The 23,174-nt window shown below is 40.0% G+C and overlaps 1 protein-coding gene across 16 annotated transcripts in view; it reads left to right on the forward strand.

Annotated features, from left to right (window-relative positions):
- Positions 1 to 23,174, forward strand: part of KIF21A (kinesin family member 21A) — a 188,248-nt gene that overhangs the window by 153,007 nt on the left and 12,067 nt on the right. For all 16 annotated transcript variants that reach the window (XM_060244745.1, XM_060244751.1, XM_060244757.1 and 13 more), the window contains 3 exons: positions 11,904 to 12,040; positions 17,591 to 17,771; positions 19,569 to 19,733. In XM_060244745.1, coding sequence (XP_060100728.1) covers positions 11,904 to 12,040; positions 17,591 to 17,771; positions 19,569 to 19,733 — 483 coding nt within the window. The remainder of the gene's footprint in view (positions 1 to 11,903; positions 12,041 to 17,590; positions 17,772 to 19,568; positions 19,734 to 23,174) is intronic.

Here is a 23,174-nt window from a genome sequence, read left to right on the forward strand (position 1 = left end):
TGAGCAGTCAGGTTAGAACGGATAAAAGGAAGTACTTCTTCACCCAAGGGTGATTAACATGTGGAATTCACTGCCACAGGTGGTGGTGGCGGCTACAAGCATAGCCAGCTTCAAGAGGGGATTGAATAAAAATATGGAGTAGAGATCCATCAGTGGCTGTTAGCCACAGTGTGTGTGTGTATATTGGCCACTGTGTGACACAGAATGTTGGACTGGATTGGCCATTGGCCTGATCCAACATGGCTTCTCTTATGTTCTTATGAGAGTGTTTTGCATTTCTTTCATATCTGCCTGCATTGTTGTGACTGCAAGCCTCGCTGGACCAAGTGTAAGGCTGGACAACAGGGTTGTTGCTCTTCCCTTTCGATTGTCTGGTTTTTTTGGTGCCTCCTTGAACCCAGTTGCCATTTTATTATTGGCTCCCTCTATTATATTTCCACCTTAACTTAAGAACTTTAAATATTTACACTTCCCAAAATTATTATGGAACAAAGTGTTCCTATTTCGATCAGTTGTCCCAGATAATATCAATAATGTCAATATTTTGACAAAATGTTAATTTGTTTAGGAACAGTAGCTTCCACTTATTTCAACAACTTTAATGATTAGAAGTATACTCAACAATGTCAGTTTACTATAACATCCCCTTAGATATTCCCAGTACCACAGTATACCACCAAAGCAAACACACAGTAGCAGTGTTTTATATTATGCCCTCAAGTCAAATTCAGTAATTCTATCAGATCTAATCTTAGAGAAATTCAACCAAACAATCCAACGTATAAGTTAATAGGTAGTAATCCAGGGTAGCCAAGCCCAGTTGCACACACTCCTCTCAGAATCCACTCAGAAAGATCAGAAGGTTATTATATCCAACCATGTGTTTATGAACCAACCACAAAAAGAAAAAGAAGGCAAAAAAGCAAATACCAGCAATCAAGTTCAAAAAAGGAAAAATTGTAATTATAATCCAGCCATATATTAGGGAGACTTCAAAATCTTTAAATTCCATCACCAGATAGAGCAAAAAAAGAAACAAAAGAAAACAACCCCCCCACATATTCCAACAAAGATTTTGTAATCCCCAAAAAGCTAGGCAAAACAAGAAAGTACTTTAATTTTTCCTAAAATAACTCTTTCTTGTAATCCACTACTCACAGCGCTTTTCCTGTGTATTTAAGACCAGCAAAGTTTTATTCAACAAATAAATCTTCCCTCCATCTTCTCCAATAATTTTCCTGAGTATTTAGGACGAGCAAAGTTTTACTCAGAATATGCCTCTTCCATCCCTCTGATAGTAAACTTCAAGTGTCTCTCTGGCTTCGCATCTAACATTCCCCAACGCAGCTAATAATCTTCACAACCAAATGTGCTCACTGTTAGCCTGCCAATCCTCTGCAGTTCAATGGCATAAACTTTCTGGAAACTCAGTTTTATACAAATAAGAAATCTTCTTAAAGTTGACATTAGTGTGAGCTAAAGAATAAATCCAGAGCGAAATTATAAGCAAGTAAAGATTTAGGCAAGGAGTCTTTTGGAAGCCTTGGTAAGGAGGAAAAGAGAGCCAGGTGATTCCCACTCCCTTTCCTCCTTTAAGCTCGCTTCCGTCACCGCTCTACTCGGATCTTTCAGCCTCAAAAAGTGAAAGAAAAGACTTACAATCAGCCAATCGAATATCAAAGCTCACTCAAGTCATGCAGCGTTGAAAGTTGGAAAGATAAAGAAAGAAAAGTCTAGTGTTCTAGTGTTCATCCCTGATGCCATTTTAAAAAATGGCTATTTTTAAAAAATGGCAATCGGGACAGCGAGGCTTACAGCGATGATGGGGTCGGGATACAGCTGCCACTGATGTTCCCCCTCCGCCCACCTGCTCGGACCTATCCAGGGTCCCAGACTTGAGTCCCCCAAGATGGGGGACTCCTCCGCTGCCCAATTAGAGAGCAACCCTCAGGAGCTAGCCTGGGTCGCTCTCTATTTTGGATCGCTGAAACAGGAAGTCCCTAGTTGTTGTTTTTTTTTTAATTAAGCACATCCAGTTTTTAAACTTTAAAAATCTTGCCAAACATCTATCTTAGAGTTGATTGGTTGATACTGTTTCTCCAGATTATTTTGTAGATGTATCTAAAAATCTACTTGAAATGTGCGACAAAAGTCAGTGTTTTCTACTGGTTGTTTGTTCACTGTAGAACAGAATAACTCTTCTGATAGTTGAACTGAGTAACTCCAGAAGCTAGCAATTTCCAATAATCCCACCATTTTTGATTTATTTCTTAAACAGTGGACAACAATAACTTCTTTTTCATAAGATAACAGAGAATGTTAAAAAGATACCTTTCGGCTGAGCATGTGACTGACAGACATGAGATAGTTCTGTTTCTATTACCCCGTGGTCAGGTTGTGCCTTTTGATATATAGAATCAGCCATATTAAACTGTATATTTCTGTTGTGGGGACTTTGATATGCATAGGTGAACTCCCCTGTCTGCAACAGCGGCCCTGTTTATACTGAGAAAGTAAACCCATGTGTGCTTTTCTCAGGGTGTATAAATCTTCTCCTTCTCTTTGGACTAGTGGAATACCCCACGTGTACATTTGAATTCCTAATTAAGGCAAGTGTTAGCATAGTTTGCTTGACTGACTCGCCAGCATTTTGAGGATATGTCCCCCTGCCCTTATTCTAAATCAGTTTATCAGCCTGTACCTTCCAAAACTTTGCCCTCTCCCAGGATTTATTTCATGTGCTTTTTGCTATGTCTTCATTGCTGATAATAATACTTGGTTTCTGAAGAGTGCAGTCAATCTACCCCTCCATCACACTTTCAGCCAGTGTCTTTGCAAGCTTGTTTCATATCTGGAACATGTTTTAAAAGAGATGGGGATTACAATTTATCTACAATTGAAGATCCTGTGTAAAGCAATACCATTTCTAATTGATATTTGGAATGCGGCTTTAATTTTCTTGCCTGCGACTTCAACTTTTGAAAACCTGAGTGTTCTCCATTCTTAACTTCTGTTGCTTAACTCCTCTTACTGTATCACAGATGCAATACTTCTGCTAAATAAATGACATCTAAAGTCATTTTTGCTCTTCTAACATCAGTTAGGTAAGTACTCAGCAATGCTTTCAATTCTGTGAAAGTGATGTGCCTACAGGGCAAGTTTATAGCCTCAGATTCCTATGTGTGAAATATCCCCCCTGTGAAAATCTGCAGAGGGAGATATTGCACACACACACACACAATCACTAGCTTTCTGTCCTTCCCTCTTATGAGGAAATAGTGTTCAGTCATTTGTCAAGACAGCTTTTCAACCCATTGGGGTACCCAAGGCCCTGACCTAGAGGGCCCAGACTAGGCTCAATCTCTTCAGTTCTTGGAAGCTAAACATGGCTGGCCTTGATTAGTACTTTGATGGGAAGGTCCAGGGTCACTATGCAGAATGACTTCTGTTCATCTTTTGCCTTGAAAAAACTATGGGGTCGCCATTCGTTAGTTATAACTTGATGGTACTTTCCACCACCAAAGTAGACTAATTACAGCATTTAACATAAGAATCAGACAGTGCAATAAAATTGATCATGAAAACCACAACTGAAAAACACTCAAACCACAATATCACCAGCAGAAATCTACTGCACTAATGTCTAAAATAGTTGCTCCACTGTATCATCGATCTTTATGTTGAAAAGCAGGATATAAATATCATGTGTGTGTCTATGAAAAGCCAGGAGGGGGGGGCGTGGCGTCCCGGAAGAGAATGTGGACACCTAAAGCTTTAGCTCTCCCAGATCCCAGTGAGCAAATACACCAAAATAGCGATTTCTTTCAACGGATGGGAAATAAAATAAAAAGAGACAGTACCTACTCAAAAGAAGCCAGAAAAACAATCACCCCTGGTAAGCTATTATTTTACAAAAATGCTGCCGACGGAGGTGGAGGGAGGAAGCCACGGCAACGCTAAAATGGCGAAGGGGGAAATGGAGACTCAGGAGACTCAAGAACAAAATGCTTCCCTTACTAAAACAGGCTTATCCGAACTCGAAAATAGTTTACTACAACAGATTAAAAACTATGCTGGAGCCAATGCAGTCGCAGTTAACTGAAATAAAAATGACACTAACAGAAGTTAAAAAAAACTGCAGACATGGCTATGACGCTGACAGAAACTGTTCAGGAAGAAAATCAAATTCTGCAAAAGGAAAATGACTCTACTGCTCTTAAAATTCTTACCTTAGAAACAGAAATCAGACAAAATAATCTGAAATAATCAGAGGTTTCCCAGAAAAAGAGTCCGAAATGCAGGAATTACAAATCTTTATGGCCAATTGGTTGGCAAAGGAACTGAATCTAGAAGACGAAGTAGTGCCTGTAGTAACAAAAGTGTACCGTTTGGGCTCTCCTTTCAATGCAAAAAGGAAAGGTCCGCGAAACATAGTGGTAATGTTTATGGACTGCAAAGTCAAAACAAAAATACTTCAAACAGCAAAGCAAAAAGGTGCCTTTCAATACAAGAAAATTAAAATTGAAGTTTTTCTGGATTTGCCCTCTGAAGCAATTAATAAAAGACGTGACTTAAAACCCATATTGCAACAACTGCAAGCAGTACAGCAAAAATATAAATGGTCTGGTCCAGCAACCCTACAGGTGATTCACAATGGAAGAAGACTTCAAGCAACTGATATAGAGTCAGGACTGAAACTTTTTAAAAAAACTGGAGCTCAAAGAACCATCGGAAATGGCTAAGAAGATCACCAAAAGGAAGCTGTTACTCAATCTTCTCCCCCAAAGAATAAGAACCACAGGATTCCTGTTTATCATCTCCTAGAACAACAATCCAGTGGGGGGAAAAACCCCTCTATTTTTCTTTCTTTTCTCCTTATATTGTTTATAAATGAGATAAGCATGAAAACTGAATACAGGGTAACACTATTCATGGTACAGAACAAAACAAGAGAAAAAAAGACTATAATATAAGTACTTATGTATGCTTTAATATTGCAGCCGGTTTCTGAGGGAGACTAACCTAGATTTTGGTTAACAAAAAGAAAAAATTCCTCATATTTGTGTTTGTATCCTATTTTTGGTAGTAAAAATAATAGGTACTTTTACTTGCCTGCTTTTTCTTTTGCAGGAGCCATTGGGGTTTAGTAGTTCTAAATATAGGAATATTTATTTATTTATTTATATTTTGATTTATATCCTGCTTTTCCCACCGGAGTGGCTCAGGGCGGCTTACAACATATAAAACTTACATAGCTATAGTAATAGTTTAGTTAATTTTTAACAAGATATTTTAATAATTAGTTTTAATAGAATTAGAGATAATAAAAATTAGAAATTTATATTAGTTAATAGGTAAGGTATTAGAATAGTAAATTTGATCATTAGAAGTTGGAATAGTATAGGGAAATAGTGTTATAAAGTAAAAGGTATTAGAATAGAACTATAGGAGACTAAGGAATCAAATTATTAGATTATAAATAAAAATATAGAATAAGAATATAGTGTTACTGGTAAGGTATTTTATTATTAGGATATTTTTGTTTATAAAAAAATAATATAGGTAATTTATTGTTCAATTGCATATCTTTAATATAAAGTGTTTTAAGAATGGTTCAAAAATTAAAAATTCTTTCTCAGAATGTACGAGGTTTGAATAATGTTAAAAGTTAAAGTGTGTCTACTAACCTACACAAATTGAAACCTGTTTATTGCTACAAGAGACTCATTTAAAAAATTCTGTTAATTTAATTTTTAAGAATTCATGGTTTCAACAACAATTTCAAGCCTCAGGAACGTCAAAGTCCCGAGGAGTGGCAATATTACTCTCTAGAAATGTAAGGTTTAATTTAATTGATACTATGAAACACCCCCAAGGGAGATGTATTTTTATAAAAGGCCAATTAGAAAATAAGTTAACAACAATTGGTTCAATTTATGCACCGAATAAGGAAAAATTCATTTTTTAAGGAAATTTTTCAAAAATTAGACCAATTCAAAGAAGGAGATGTTATTCTAGGAGGAGATTTGAATTATATAATTGATCTCAACCTAGATTAAACTAAAACTAACAGATACATCTCAAAAAGACAAAACATTTAGCAAAACTAGATGCATTAATCAAGGAATATCAGTATTTAGATGCCTGGAGAGAGTCTCATCCACAGGAGAGAAATTATACCTTTTATTCCAGCAGGCACAATGTATAGATTACATATTGGTATCAACAAGAATAATGGAAAGGATTATTTCAACTCAAATTGGGGACAAATTATGGACTGACCATTCATGGGTTGAATGTGTTATTTTAAAAAAATGAAAAAAACATCACCACCATATCATTGGACTTTGAATAACTCTTTATTAGCTAATGAGAATACAAAATCAGAAATAGAAAAGCATATAAAACAATATTTTTTTGAAAATACTTTGGAAGTGACAAATCCAGTGGTTACTTGGGATGCACTGAAGCCAGTCTTGAGAGGGCATTTAATATCTATATCTTCATTCCTTAAAAAACAGAAAATGCAGATAAAACAAGAATTATTAAATAACTTAAAAGATTTAGAGCAGAAACACAAAATTACATGCAGTAAAAAAATATTTAAAAAATTGCTAAAAGAGTGTTGTAAATTAGAAATATTACTGCAAAAAAAGCCAAGGATAAATGCCGTGATAGAACAATTCATTTAATTAAAGATAAGAATGGTAAACTACATTCAAATAACCAGAAAATAATACAAACATTCTTAGACTTTTATACAAATTTATACTCAATTCATCAGAATGACCAAACAAAATTAGAGAATTATCTCCATAATAATTTTCATATCCAATTGAAACAAGAACATCAAAAGTATATGGATAGCCAAATTACAAAACAAGAAATTATCTATTCTATTAAACAATTAAAAACAAATAAAGCCCCGGGTCCAGATGGATACACTACAGAATTTTTTAAAGTTTTTGTGCAGCTTTTGGTAGACGCTCTTTTAAATTTATGCAACTACATTAGAGAAAAAGGGGTAATGCCTATGTCATGGAAACAAGCTGAAATAGCTATAATACCAAAACCCGATAGAGATTTAACTTTACCATTCTCATATCGTCCAATATCTCTGTTGAATGTAGATTTTTAAAAAATTACTTCAATTTTAGCTAGAAGGCTAAATACATTTTAACAGAGTATATCAAGCCAGATGAGGTAGGCTTCATGCCTAATAGAGAGCTAATAGATAATACACATAAAGTATTAAATATTCTGAAACTAATTGAAAAAACTAAAAAGCCACTTATGTTGTTTTCTTTAGATACAGAAAAAGCATTCGACTCTGTTGGTATATCATATTTAAAAACTTTGCTATTATAAAGTGGGTTTTGGTACATATTTTTTAAATATTTCTGCATTATATGAAAATCCACAGGCAACCCTGAAAATAAATAATTTTTATTCCTCACCATTTAATTTAAAAAGAGGCACAAGACAAGGATGCCCGCTCTCCCCATTGCTATTTGCAATAGCGATAGAACCCCTAGCATCTATTATTAGAACTTCAAATGATATAAAAGGTGTTAAAATGGGAGAGAAAGAAAACCAGCTTACTATGTTCGCAGATTATATATTATTGTTTCTTTTGGATCCATACCAATCGTTGCAAAAGTTAAAAAAGATTCTTGGAGATTTTGGTGAGGTTTCTGGATTATCCATAAATCAAAATCAAAATTGTTACCCATAAATCTCACCAAAACTCAAATACAGAATTTGCAAAAATATTTGCAGCTAGATCAGTAATAGCGAGTAATTGGAAAAATGAAAAAACATTAACAATCAACCTCTGGTATGAAAGCATTTGGAATTCATATGGCTAAACTGAACGATCAAATGAAACCAACAACTAATATGGAAAATCAATCTGACTTTATAGCAATTTGGTTACCGATATTAGAATATTTGCATGTACAGACTGAGATACCAAATATTATAGATGTATTACAGCGTTACTGAACTAAATATTATGATATTTGTTTAAGATATTTTGATTATATATTAATGCTCAAAAAGTATATTTCCTTAAGTCTCCTAGATATATTGTATTATAAATATAATTGTAGTTTTGAATTATAGGTTAATAAAAATATATTGTATTTAAATAAAAGAAAAGCCAGGAAAGGCCTCCTTCAGCAGACTTTATTATTCTGGAGTTCTGAGGAGATAAGATGGGGTAAAAATGTTTAAAATAATAATAAACATTGTTTAGTACATTTTTATTCTGCCTTTCTTCCATTTTATACTGACTACAAATCTATCAGGAAGGTAGACTTAAAAGAGAGTGATTGGCCGAGGATCACCTAGGGAACTTCTATGGCAGAATGGAGATTTGGCACCCTAAATTCACTACCCCATCCTGCTCTCTTTTCCTTTTGATGGAAACTGATGTGGATAGTGACAGATGAACCTCTTGGGGCAGAAAGTTCCTTGCCATGATAGAAAGGGCCCTGCTCTTTACCCTGGAAGACTTTGCCTGTGCAAAAGATAGAAGCAATGCTACAGGTTTATCAGGAGATCTTAAGGAACAGGAAAGAGCAACCTGAAGAAGATGCTGTTTTAGGCATTGATTTTCACCTACACAGTTCTTTACAGGATACTGAGCTGATGACATTGCTGCATGAGGACTTCACTCCCTCAAATGTACAAATTGATTAAACAGTGAATTAAAACTAAGGAACCATTTTGCTTGGTTTAATTTTTGCTTGGTTCCTAATTTCTCTCTTAATTTGTTTCCTAAGCATTTTATGGTTTCTTCAAGATGTGACACACTTTTGCTGCAAACTATATAAACTTTTAATTTGTATGAGTGAGAGGGTTTTGTCCCCTCCCCCCACTTATTGTTATTTCCTTTCATTTTGAAAATGTTTGCCATACCTTCCTATATTCATTTCATATGCAGTTTATGCTCTCTGGTTATCAAATCAGTAATAAAGAACAGCAACTTTTAACATAGATAGATCCTGATGGAACTGTACATGTTCAGTATAGAACTATATGCTAACTGAATCTCCTGTGACTTCACAGCTCAGATATCAAGTTTTTAATTTACCTCTGAGACATCAGCTCAGTCTGATGTAGATTATCTGACATAATAGTTTAGAATCCTTTCAGATTTGAGATGAAACTGGCAAAGGAGTGACCATGAGTATAGGAGAAGTAAAGTTCTAATCTTCATGATTGGTGGTTGTGAATATAGAATCAAAGCACAACAAGACGCCATGTTCCCTACCAACTCCACACCCATTTCACTATGAATCCTATGTTTACTATTCTTACACTTGGAAAGGTTTTTTTGGGGGGAAATGAAAGAAAAATATCATTAACATTTTAAGAGGCTATGCTGTTCCTTAGTTTAGAGGTAGCTTTTAAATCAGCATGGTCTGGTCCAGACGTTCCCAAACTTATTTGGCCTAATGTCCCCTTTTCAGAAAAAAAAAAATACTCAGTGCCCCCCTGGAAATCTTCAGTTCGAACTAGCACAATGGGAAGGTGCTGCCGTCCAGCCTCTTTCAACTCAAAAGCAGCAGATAGTGGTAAAATGGGGTACTTCTTGGCAAATGCCCCAGAGCAGGCAACGTTTGCCTTGCAAAGCAAGGCAGTGGCACAGCAGCACCATCCGGGGCTCTTGGCTTGCCTGCTGGCTGGTGCAATCATGCCACATGGGAAGGGGGTGTCCAGCATTGCCCCCTGGCAGGGTGGCACCCTGGGCGGTCACCTACCCCACCTACTCCCATGTGCTGGTCCTACAGAAGACACTGATTAGAAATTCTGGGCCCCTCTCAGAAACGTGATTTTTGACACCTCCCACTCACTTGTCTTCTCCCTATTTGTTTCCACCGCCCCCTTATTTTTATTCACCGCCCCCCAATTGCATCCAAGGCTATTACCACCCCCCTGGATCGCTCCAGCACCCCCCAGGGGGCAATATCACCCACTTTGGGAAGCACTGGTCTAGTCCATAAAGGAGGAAATCATCAATCAGTGCCAATATAGACATATCCATCTGTTCTTCCATACTGCCATGCATTATTAAAGATTATTTCAAGATATTAAGTTCAGGATGTGGAATTTGATCATATATTCTGTTCCCATAATGAACATCCTTTAGCAGCATCTAGAAAATGTTACAAAGTTGTATTACCGTTTTCGCACACAGCTTACCTCGCAGTCACAATCCTGTTCCCTCCGCAGCGTCCGGTCGGATTTCCCACCATCTGCGCCGGAGTTACAGGAAGTGCCGCGGCTTTTGCGTAGCAAACGTAAACTGCTAAAACCCAGTTTATGTTTGCTATGCAGAACCTGTGGCACTTCCTGTAACTCTGGTGCAGATGGTGGGAAATCCGACAGATGCTGCGGAGGGAACAGGATTGTGACTGCGAGGTAAGCTGTGTGCGAAAACGGTATATGTTTTATCACAGGCCATGAAGATCGTTTCAGAGGGAAGCTGTATTGGTCTGGAGTAGAAGAGCAGGATTCAGATTCAGCAGACCAACAAGATTTTCCAAGCCATACGCTTTCAAGAGTCCAAGCTCCCTTCGTCAGATACAACTAGGAATTTCTTTTGCAATTTTTAAGCAACACTAAACAGAACCCGTTAGACCCTAATAAATCCCTTTGTTAGAAATACACAACAGAGAGAATAATTTTGAATTGCAAATTTTACATCCTCTCCACTTGCCATATGCATTTCAAAAATCCAAATCTGTCCCTTAAATTAATTCACACATTATGGAATACATGGGTTGAGTCTGGGGTCGGGTTGCCAGGTCCCTCTGGGCAATCAGTGGGGGATGGGAGGGACTTAGCAGGAGCAGCAGGGAGGCTCATTTGCCATGCAGCGATGTATCCGTGTCACTGACCACATGACCCGGAAGTAACGTCATTTCCATGCTGTTGCATGCAGTGCTTAATATAGATTGGAACTACGGTGCACATTGAGGAAGTGCCTTCAGCCCTCCACCCTACATCCAGCCTGATATGGTCATGGGCCAAGTATTTATCGGGATAACATGGGTTTCCCAGTGGAGCCGATAAGGCTCCCCCCAGTGCTGTTTGAGGTCAGGAAAATGGTCCTGGGAGAAGCCTGGAGCCCCTTTTCCATTGCCCATGTGATCCAAATCTAACACCATCAGCAACTCATGTCTAACTGTGGCACTCCAAACCCATTATGTGGCCACTAGCCCAGTGATTCACTTGTGAAAATGCGTAAAGGTCATTCTGTTACTTTGGATCAGTCATGAAGCCCCTTCTGGATCTGCGCTATAGTCCTGATCGTAATCAGGCAATGCACGCTAAGGAATTGTTATGTCTGATACAAGGTGGGGGGCTTCAGACCCATCTTACGTGGCCCGCAATCTGCTTTGCTGAGCCTGGGTGACAGAACGTTGTCACTAGCAAATAGGCCAAACATATTACCCTCCTTCTCTTTCCTTTCCTTTTCAGAGCTCCTATGATCAGATGATCTTGAACAATGACTAAAAAGAATATTGCATTATTTACTAAAGGAAAATATACTAGACAGAAATTTGGCGACCAAGCAGTTTGTGTTTGGGTCACTGTCTAGTATCAGATAGGGAGTATTATTCCTTTGAAGTTGATTAAAGGAGCCCAATAAAAGCAGTGAGATCCGGTGGTTCCTAAAATGGTCAAAAATTATATTTCAATATTTTGTGAGGATTTTACCCTGACTGCAAGGGCAGAGATGGTCTGAATCTGTACTACAATGAAATCTGCCCTGTAATACTTTCCCTCCTTAATATGCGAGGCTGCAAGGGAAACTGAAGGACGGAATAGTAACATCTGTGGAGGAGAGGTCCTGCTAAGACTAATACACCATTCCTTTGTTCTTTACGTAGAGGCATAATCAACTCATTCCCTCCTTCAAAGTGTGTCAGATCTTCCTCACTTCAGTGTATCCATATTGCTGAAGGTCACACTAAGGCTGTGCTTTGTGTTGATTCAACTGATGATCTCCTCTTCACTGGATCAAAAGGTATGCCACATCTCTCTTTGGTTTTACGTAACTTTCTAAATTCTCCCAAGGCAATGAACTGGGCTACTGAAGGAGAACCATGCAATCCAAATGAAAGCTTTGTCTACTGAGGCTTCTGAAGACTGGACCATCTATAGTAGGGTTCTCAACCATGCGGCCCAGGGGCCAAATCAGGCCACCGGAGGGCTCCTATCAGGCCCCCGAACAACTGGCTGTTGTCTGCTTCCTTCTCCCTCCCTCTTACTTCCTTCTGCATCACAGCTTGCTTTGCCAAGCTTGCTCAATCGCACAGCAGAGCTACAGAGCAAAGCCTCTATTTTCTCCTTTGACTGAGGCTTTTATTGTATATGTTTTAAACTATTAGCTGCTTTCATGGCTCTCATGAGGGCAGATAAATTTTGTAAAAAAAAAACAAATAGAAGGCAGTAATAGAATAGCTGTGAGAGTAGGGATGAAGAAGGGCAAAGGAGAAGAAGAGCAGAAATACCTGCAAGCCACAGCATCTAAGATGGATGTAGTCAAATGGGCAACACATAGTAAGATCAAGTCTTTATAAAACTGTCAGTTTAATCCATCTATGTTGCTACTAGAGATGTGCACTCACAAAAAAATCAGTATTTTTCGGGTTTTGGTATATTGAACCTGAAAATTATCAGTATTTCCCAATATCCCCAAATCCCATATTGATATTCAATAGCAGTGGTCCCCATAGGCTATAATGGAGCATAAATCTGGAGGTATCTGGGGCTTCAGAGGGGTTTTTTTAAGGTAGAGGACCAAATTTGCAGCAAAGCTGCTGCTGCTTGTCCTCAACCCCCCGCCCCCAAGTTTCCAAAAGATTGGATCAGAGGGTCCATTTCTGTGGACCCCAGAAGATGCCCCCAACCTCCATTGTTTTCAATGGATGGGGGGGCATTTAAAGACATACGGTCCCTTTAAATGCCTTCTCCAAGCTGCAGCGCAACTCTTAACCACAGCAAGTGAACTCCAAAAGCATTTAAACTTTAAATGCCTTGCTGAGAGTTAATGCTGAAGGCATTTAAATGGATTGCGAGTCCTTTAAATGCCTTGTAACTGTGGCTATCTGGTGACCCCAAAAATCCTGAATATTTTGGGGCGTTTTCAGGTTGACCAGTTTTGAATAGTCAAATCACTTAGCCCCCTTGATAATTAGCTAAGAAATCTGGTATGTGGGGGGCTCGGTTTATACCAAGCACACATCCCTAGTTGCGACAATTCTAGTGTGTACAAGTTGTAGACCTACATTTCATGCCCACTGATCAAAAATTACGTAGGTGCCACATTTTCTGTTTTTTTAACCACAAGCACTCGTGCTGTAGATGAATTTTAAAAAGCTTTCAGTGTTCCAGGTTATATTGTTCTTTATAATATATACCCATGGGTATATATTGGAACAGTATACAGTGGAACAGGCTTCCTCTGGAGGTGGTGGACTCTCCTTCCCTAGAGGTTTTTGAATAGATGCTAGATGGCCATCTGACAGCAAGGCGGATCCTGTGAATTTAGGGGAAAATATTTGTGAATTTCCTGCATTGTGCAGGGGTTGGACTAGATGACCCTGGATGGCCCTTCCAACTCTATGATTTTTTGCCAGTCTGTGCTCAGTCTCTTTGTATGGGGCCAGCACAGCTTGGCTACACTGTCCTTTCTCGTATCCCTCAAAGAACCTTCAGTATTCATCAAGGTTCTAATTACTTGTCCATTTAGACTAAACAATTTGAATGTTTATGAATATAGAATCATAAGAGTTGGAAGGGACCTCCAGGGTCATCTAGTCCAATCCCCTGTACAATGCGGGAAACTCACAAATACCCCCCCCCCCCAAATTTACAGGATCCTCATTGCTGTCAGATGGCCTTATAGCCTCTGTTTAAAAGCCTCCAAGAAAGGAGAACCCACCACCTCCCGAGGAAGCCTGTTCCACCGAGGAACTGGTCTAATGGTCAGGAAGTTCTTCCTAATGTTCAGCTGGAAACTCTTCGGATTTAATTTCAACCAATTGGCTTTGGTCCTACCTTCTGGGGCCACAAAAAACAATTCCACACCATCCTCTATATGACAGCCCTTCAAGTACTTGAAGATGGTAATCATATCACCTCTCAGCCGCCTCCTCTCCAGGCTAAACATGCCCAGCTCCTTCAACCTTTCCTCATTGGACTTGGTCTCCAGACCCCTCACCATCTTCATCACCCTCCTCTGGACCCATTTCAGCTTGTCTATATCCTTCTTAAAATGTGGTGCCCAAAACTGAACACAATACTCCAGGTGAGGTCTTACCAGAGCAGAGTAAAGCAATACCATCACATCACGTGATCTGGACACTATATTTCTGTTGATACAGCCCAAAATTGCATTTGCCTTTTTAGCCACCCCATCACACTGTTGACTCATGTTCAACATATGATCCACTAAGATCCCTAGATCCTTTTCGCACATACTACTGCTAAGACAAGTCTCTCCCATCCTATAACTATGCATGGGATTTTTCCTACCTAAATGCAGAACTTTACATTTATCTCTGTTAAAATTCATTTTATTGGTTTTAGCCCAGTTTTCCAGCCTGTCAAGGTCATCCTGTATCCTGTTTCTGTCTTCTACTATATTTGCAACCCCTCCCAATTTAGTATCATCATCAAATTTAATAAGCATTCCCTCTATTCCTTCATCCAAATTGTTTATAAAGATGTTGAACAAAACAGGTCCCAGGACAGATCCTTGAGGCACTCCATTTGTCACTCCTCCCCAAGAGGATGAGGAACCATTCACAAGCACTCTTTGGGTGCAATCTGTCAACCAGTTACAGATCCACCTAATGGTAACAGAATCCAAACCAGATTTTACCAACTTGTCAACAACCTTATCAAAACCTTACTGGAACCTTATCAAAAGCCTTACTGAAATCAAGATAAATGATGTCTACAGCATTCCCCTGATCTCAAAAAAAGAGATCAGGTTAGTTTGACATGACTTGTTCTTGAGAAACCCATGCTGGCTCTTAATAATCACATCCATTCTTTCTAAATGTTCCAGGACTGACTAATGATTTGTTCTAAAACTTTTCCAGGTATAGACGTCAAGCTGACGGTTCGGTAGTTACCCAGATCCTCTTTTTTCCCCCTTCTTGAAGATAGGAACAATATTTGCCCGCCTCCAATCTTCCAGCACCTCTCCTGTTCTCCAAGAATTCTCAAAAATAATAACCAGAGGCTCAGAAATTACATCCACAAGCTCTTTTAGAACCCTTGGATGCAGTTCATCTGGCCCTGAGGACTTAGTTTCATTTAAAGAAACTAGATGTTTATGTACTACTCCTATGCTGATCCTAGGTTGGAACTTCATACCCTCCTTATATGTTCTGTTTCGCCATGTTGAGCACTGTTTCCCTCAGAAGAGAAGACTGAGGAAAAGTAGGAATTGAGCAGTTCCGCACTCTCTTCATTACCCATTACAATTTCACTTTCCTGCCCTCGCAGGAATGGGCCTACCATGTCCTTGCTCTTTTTTTTACTCTGAATTAAGAAAAGAACCCTTTTTTGTTGTTTTTAGCATCTTTGGCCAGCCTAAGCTCATACTGAGCTTTAGCTTTCCTAACTTTTTCTCTACAAGCACTGGTGATTTGTTTATATTCATCCTTGGTTGAATATAGGCCCTCCTTCCAATTCCTAAAGGAGTCTTTTTTATTTCTCAAGTCTTTAGAGAGCTGTTTATGGAACCACCTCAACTTCTTTAGGCTTCTTTCATTTTTTAATTCTCATAGGAATCGTCTGTGATTGCGCTTTCAGTATTTTGCTTTTAAGAAATTCCCACCCCTCTTGGACCCCCTACTTCCTAAGTATTTCTGACCATGGGATTTTACCCAGCATAGTTCTAAGTCTGTCGACGTTTGCCTTTCTGAAGTCCAACCTGTAAGTCTGACTACATATTGCTTTTTCCTTCCCTAAGACTGTAAATTCCAAAATCACATGATCACTACTGCCCAGGGTGCACACTGTTTCCACTTCTTCAATCAATTCTTCCTTGTTGGTAAGAGTCAAGAATCATACCATGATGGGATCACAACAGAACTGGTGGCGTTGTAGGTGACTGAAAATCTTCAGTCAGGAAGGCAGATAGTTTTTAGCTTATTTTTTAAAGAAAATATTATTGTGCCATCAGAATTTTAAACTGTCATTTGAAATATTTTATTTTTAAATGCCGTATTTAATCAGTCTTCTTCCATTCAGGAGCATTTCAGGTAATGTAATCATTGACTTTTGCTAGGAGTGGCTGACTTGCTCCATAGCTATAATTTTTCTTTGAATGTTAAATATTAAGCTAGCAAGATGGGGTGACACATGATGAATTTGTAGATTGTTGTGGTCTTGGATAACCCTGGGGCAACTTTTTTTTTAAAAAAAATAGTACATAAGCGTGAAGAATATGTAACAACCAACTTGAACCCCAAAAGACACTGAGGAGTTTATATTAAACTGTCCATGGTGTTCATTTTTATTGCCTTATTTGAGTATTTGGGATCTAAACAGAGACCTTCCATGAATGAGGGTTCTAATTTTTTGGTTTTTTATAAATTGTCCTTATTAAGCAGGGTTCTAATTTAATGATGATTTTTTTTGTGGTCTGTTGATTGAAACCAGATTTGCAACTTCCCCACATTCTCAGTCGTTGCCCTGTCGCTATGATTTCTGAAAGGGAAATTGTTGCAACTAAAATCAATGCTTCTAACATGTACAACCAACTTGTAGCTCTTAGGAAACGCTTCGCTTTTGAAATTTCTCCTCCTCATTGAACTCACCGATGAAAGTACCGTTTTGTAAGATTGGCTTTAAGTGAATCAAGAAGCTTTGAATTTTACAGAACATATCGAAAAAGCTGGATGTACCACTCTTGGGAATTTAAAAACCCCAAATCTGCTGTTCTTCAGAAGACACTGTTCCTCTCAACCAGCTTCTAAAGTTTTCCTCTATAGATGAGTTTTCTGAGATGAGAAACCACAAAGACCCATTATAACCTATAATATATATAAACCAGATTGATGCTATCTGTTACAGGGTTCCCAACATTTTTAAAAAGCCTGTGGGCACTTAAGGGATTCTGAGAACAAAAAGGCTCCCATGGGCGTGCACCACAAAATATTGGGAAGTTCCAAGCCAGCTTTCCTCCTGTGATGGAGAAAGCTGTTTCCAAGTGGTTTTTCTTGCAGACACAAAGATGATGACTGACTCCTCTTGGGCTCTTCTGAAGCACTTCCTTCTTCTGAACTAATGAGGTGGAGGAAAGCCAAAACTGGCTCTTTACTTTGGGAAGGAAGATCCTTTGTTGGAGAATCAAATAGGCACCAAGAAGTGCACTGGCAGGTGCCCTGGCATCCATGGAGATCATGTTAAGGATCACTGGCCCCTTGTAAGGATCAATGGCTTACTCGGATCAGTGATGCTTCTTGATCATTTCACAAACTTGAAAGTTATCTCTGCATTGAGTTTAACTTCGCAGCACTATTCATTTTCCTTTTTCTTATGTGTATGTGTTTAGATCGCACTTGCAAAGTATGGAATTTGGTGACTGGACAGGAAATAATGTCTTTGGGTGGCCATCCAAATAACGTCGTTTCTGTAAAATACTGTAATTATACCAGCCTGGTCTTCACAGTCTCAACGTCTTATATTAAGCTGTGGGACATCCGAGATTCTGCCAAGTGTATCCGAACACTAACGTAAGTTATAATTCTAAAAGACATTTTAACTTTTTAAAAATATTACTGATAGCTTCGAACTTGGAAAAAGAGGAGGCGAGGAAATCGTATATAATGTCAGATTTCTAGCCTAAAATTCTTCTACCTCATTTCTGTTCGTTTGAATCCTATATTAATTTATGATGGATAGTTTAAATAAATTTCAATAGTATATAGTGAGAGATGAAAAGTAGTTACAGGAAAGCTGTTTCCGATGTTCTTCCCCATCTTAGCACAGCACTGGGTTCATTGTAAGTAGATATCTGGATATTGCTACCGAATTGCACTAGCAAAAATGTCTGTGTCTTTGGCAGTAGTTTGAAAGGACACTTGGGGGAAAAAAAAAAACCTTTGAGGATCTGGAGGGGGTGCATGTGCCTTTTATTAGGGACTATTTGAGAGTGTTGCAAGGTGCATGAGAGCCTGTTTGGTGTAGTGATTAAGTGTGCGGACTCTTATCTGGCAGAACCGGGTTTGATTCCCCACTCCTCCACTTGCACCTGCTAGCATGGCCTTGGGTCAGCCACAGCTCTGGAAGAGGTTGTCCTTGAAAGGGCAGCTGCTGTGAGAGTCCTCTCAGCCCCACCTACCTCACAGAGTGTCTGTTGTGCGGGGGGGGGGGGAAGGTAAAGGAGATTGTGAGCCGCTCTGAGACTCTTCAGAGTGCAGGGCGGGATATAAATCCAATATCTTCATCTACCTCACAGGGTGTCTGTTGTGGGGGAGGAAGGTAAAGGAGATTGTGAGCCGCTCTGAGACTCTTCGGAGTGGAGGGCAGGATATAAATCCAATATCTTCATCTACCTCACAGGGTGTCTGTTGTTGGGGAGGAGAAAGGTAAAGGAGATTGTGAGCCACTCTGAGGCTCTTAGGAGTGGAGGACGGGATATAAATCCAATATCTTCATCTACCTCACAGGGTGTCTGTTGTGGGGGGGGGGGGAAGGTAAAGGAGATTGTGAGCCGCTCTGAGACTCTTTGGAGTGGAGGGTGGGATATAAATCCAATATCTTCATCTACCTCGCAGGGTGTCTGTTGTGGGGGGGGGGGAGGTAAAGGAGATTGTGAGCCACTCTGAGACTCTTCGGAGTGGAGGGCGGGATATAAATCCAATATCTTCATCTACCTCGCAGGGTGTCTGTTGTGGGGGGGGGGGAGGTAAAGTAGATTGTGAGCCGCTCTGAGACTCTTCGGAGTGGAGGGTGGGATATAAATCCAATATCTTCATCTACCTCACAGGGTGTCTGTTGTGGGGGAGGAAGGGAAAGGAGATTGGGAGCCGTTCTGAGACTCTTCGGAGTGGAGGGCGGGATATAAATCCAATATCTTCATCTACCTCACAGGGTGTCTGTCGTGGGGGAGGAAGGTAAAGGAGATTGTGAGCCGCTCTGAGACTCTTCGGAGTGGAGGGCGGGATATAAATCCAATATCTTCATCTTCATGAGGAATCCTTTAAACCCAAGCACAAGTGATGACTGTACTTAATTAGAAAAGTTATATGTTGGGGTCATTTCACCTTTGCTCCATATCTTTGTTCCCGAAGGGCTTGCTGTGAGAGCCTAGGCTTATGTTTATAATTGTTTATTATACAAATGTATTGGAATGTCCATTCTAAATGTGTGTGCACACTTTTTAAAGCAACATCTCCCTGCTCATATTCTCTTTGTCCTCTGCTCCCATTGCATGAAATGTGCTTGCAGGAACACTGGAGGTCACGGAGGGATTTGTCCTTGTAGGAAATGGTTAACGTTCCTCTTGCTTTGTGTTCTGCCCAATGAAGGTCTTCAGGCCAAGTGATGCCCGGTGATGCCTGCTCTGGAAGTACTAATAGGACGGTGACCATTCCAGCTGGGGAAAACCAGATAAACCAGATAGCCCTAAACCCAACTGGAACTTTTCTCTATGCAGCTGCTGGAAATGCAGTGAGAATGTGGGACCTGAAAAGGTAAATTTTCCAGATCACTTACTGATGTGCCAAAATACTACAGGCCGTGGTACTGCAGCTGGTAATGTCTGCCACTTAGCAACTGCCATGCCCAGGTCAATTCTCCGTAGAAGAATAGAGACACAGCCATGTCCCTGCACTTGTCAGTCCCTCCGAGCACCACTTGAAGGTCTGAAGTTGGGTGGAAACTGCTACATTGAAGGTTCTTCCTATGCCTCCTGCGTGCAAAGCCCTAGACTGTGTAGTAGGAGCTCCTCCCCGTTCACCAGTCTGGAACAGGAGGGCAGAGTTGCCTTAGGTAGGAATCTCACTGCAACATCATGCGAGAAAGACCACAAAAGCTGCTCCTCGTGTAAATTCTGGTCCACGGTGGTGTTTAGATGTCTCTCCATAGGTCTTAACCTTCCTTCTTATAATGTCCCTAAGGTGCATATTTCACTTGTGAAATTTTGAAAAATAAAACCCAGTCGCAGTTACATTAATTGTATAAGGTCCATTATGCAGGAGTGTCTCCTATGTGTGAACAGACCACGCACACGACCAGGGATCAAAAATTGGAATAGTTTTCATCCATTTTAACACAGCAATTTCTGGGCAAGGGAAGGTGAGCAAAAAACAGAGCGCTTAACCAGCAAGTAACTTTATTGCCCTAGCAAAATACAGACGAGCAATAAGAAATCAGCATGGAAAGGAGAAAAGGCAAGAGTTGGCATCAAGGGAAGCAAATAAAACCGACAACTGTGTACAACCTTTATGTGTGTTTTTATGCTAGGCATCCAAATTATGTCCTTCTTGCTCGGCTAATCCAGAGCAAAACTACTCAGAGACAGGAGATGGGCTGCACAAAATGGGATCTGGTGGAGATCAGAAGGTGTGGTGAGATAAACAAGAACAGAACTTAGGATAATGGGAAGAAAGTCCCTGAGCAGGGCATAATGTAAAGGGGCCAGCTACAGGAAGACCAAGTGGTCTATAATAGATGGAAAGTTAACAGGGGGAGTGGAGAAGTAGTTAAATTAGTGAGGGAAGCAGAGCAGGAAAGAGAAATCATATCTCACCTGTCCTGTCCTGAAGAGGGAGGGTCCAAAGCTGCATTGTTTGTGCTGATTGGCAGATGACTCTGGATGGAAGCCATCTATAAAGATCAGAGGGCTCATGGAGCCTCTGTTGAGGACCTGACCTTGTCTTAGTCTGATATCAAAATCTCTCCTGGTATTGGACCAGGACTTTGGAGATGAATGGTTACTGGTAGACCTTGGGCTGAATCTTCATTGTAGCAGCCCTGGCTCTGAGACCTTATTGGTATAGACTGAAAAGTTTGAACTATGATAGGATAAAGTAGCTAACCTCTATGGAAAGGGCTATTAGAATATGCATGCTGGGGTAGGTGTTAAGACTGACATGGATGAGCTGATGTTATCAGAGGGACAACCTAATGGACTTTCCTGCACTGTTTGTAGTGTTCCCAGGAACTGCATTTGTTAAGTAAATCACAATATCTTCTGATTAGGTACCTTGTGAAACCAGAGTCATGTATAAGAGCCAAGAAGGTATGAGGTACTTCTGAAGGTTCAAAGGAAATGTTGATCAGTGCATTTCTACAGTATTCAGGCTGTTTTCAGGAAAAGGCTGTCTTTAATAAATTCTTTGCTTTGATAAAGAGTTCTTCTTTTTGGTGGAAATAGAGAAAATATGCCTTTCCCCTCACTCTGACATCCTGAGGTCAAGAGTTCTTGGGGCATTGTGCTCCCACACTCTTGATACTTTAAAGTCCAGAGGTCCTGTATAAGATACTGCCCCATGCCTTTTGTTTCAGTCAAGCCAAAGAATCTTTGGGGATATACTCATAACCAATGTTCCCTCTAAGATGAATTAGTGTGAGCTAGCTCACAATTTTTTAGATTCCAGCTCGCACATTTTTGTCTTAGCTCTGGAAAAATGGCCACAGAGCAAACAAATTTATGCAGCAGCTCACAGCTTTGATGTTGGTAGCTCATGAAGTAGAATTTTTGCTCACAAGACTCCACAGCTTAGATGGAATATTGCCCATAATAACTGACATTAATGAGGACTACATTAGTCAGCTAACAGGTTGGTCTGCTCAGCTCTGTTGTGAGCCTGCTAGATGAAAAGAAATATGCAAATGAACCAAAAAGACACACAGAATGGCACAATTTTGTATAATATCCCATAAGCCACCCTGAGCTCCATAGAAAGAAAGCTACCTTGAGTTCTGTAGGAACAATTTTAAATAAATAAAAGACATATAAATAAAAGACATTTCCAAAGTGATGTTTAGAATGGCATCTCTTTCTTGCAAAATGTCTGGTAGTTTTCATATGTGGTCAAGAAGGAGAAAATAAAATTGGTGTCTGGTGGAAACAGGAAGAAACAAAAAAAGAATATAACTTTATTTCTCTGAGACCTGATGTTCATATTTGTGTCTTCTGTGCAGTCCCACACGGGACTGAGCATGCACAAGCATGCCTTGGGGAAGTTTCTGGCAGCTTCTAGAATTTAAAATCCAGTGCTCCCCCTTCCCTCATCAATGTGGAGTAGATGTTTTCCTGCCTAAAGGATCATGTGATGAAGGGGAGCAGACTTCCCTCAGTCCTTTTACTGTTGCCATGGGAGAAGGTTGAATGACAGCTTCACTCTTACTTCACAACAACCTTCAACTGTGAGGGAGATATTTCTCCTCAGACTTACCTTTCTGTGTTACCATCAAGATGGCTTTTGATTGGGGCACTAAAACGGCCATGGATGATGATTATCCTCAATGCCTACTCTGTCTAGGTGAAGGCCATAATCTGGCCGCCTATAAAGCCTTTGCCCTATTTACCCCTAAGGCCCAGCAAGACTGTGCCTTAAGGTTGAAACTGCTCTCTGGGGAAAATCCCTCAAGCTTCCAAAATAGGATTCCCTTCTAAAGCAGGCCAGTATCTCTATGAGTGAGTTGGCCCCAAGTGACCCTTTGAGGCCCCATCTGACACTACCGACCCAGAGCCTCAAAGTAGCAACTGAGCCGCTGGCAAAAAAACAACAACAAAAACCCCAAGGGCTCAGTGCCGAAGGTTGATCAGCCTCATAAGACTAAGCCTCTACCTCCTGCTTTGACTCCAAAGGCTCAAAATCAATGTGCTTCTTGAAATCAATCTTGACTCTTTGGCCCCATCCCAATGCTGTGAGGACCACTCGCCATCAACTCCTTGAACTTGACTCTCAGTCACCACATCAAAGAACAATGGCAGCCAAACATTGCTCACATTCCCTCCACTGCCAAGAGCCTCCCTGCTTCTGAGAGCCCTCGATGCCGGAAGGTGCCCCTAGAATGAGGAGGCAACTTTCACCATCTCTCTCACCACCGCAAGGGGAACACCATTCTTCTGATGACATCATCAATCTTTGTTCCATCTCCACAGGTTCAACGTCAAGACATCC

This window comes from Heteronotia binoei, chromosome 8, assembly GCF_032191835.1.
Source record: "Heteronotia binoei isolate CCM8104 ecotype False Entrance Well chromosome 8, APGP_CSIRO_Hbin_v1, whole genome shotgun sequence".
Classification (NCBI taxonomy): Eukaryota; Metazoa; Chordata; class Lepidosauria; order Squamata; family Gekkonidae; genus Heteronotia; species Heteronotia binoei.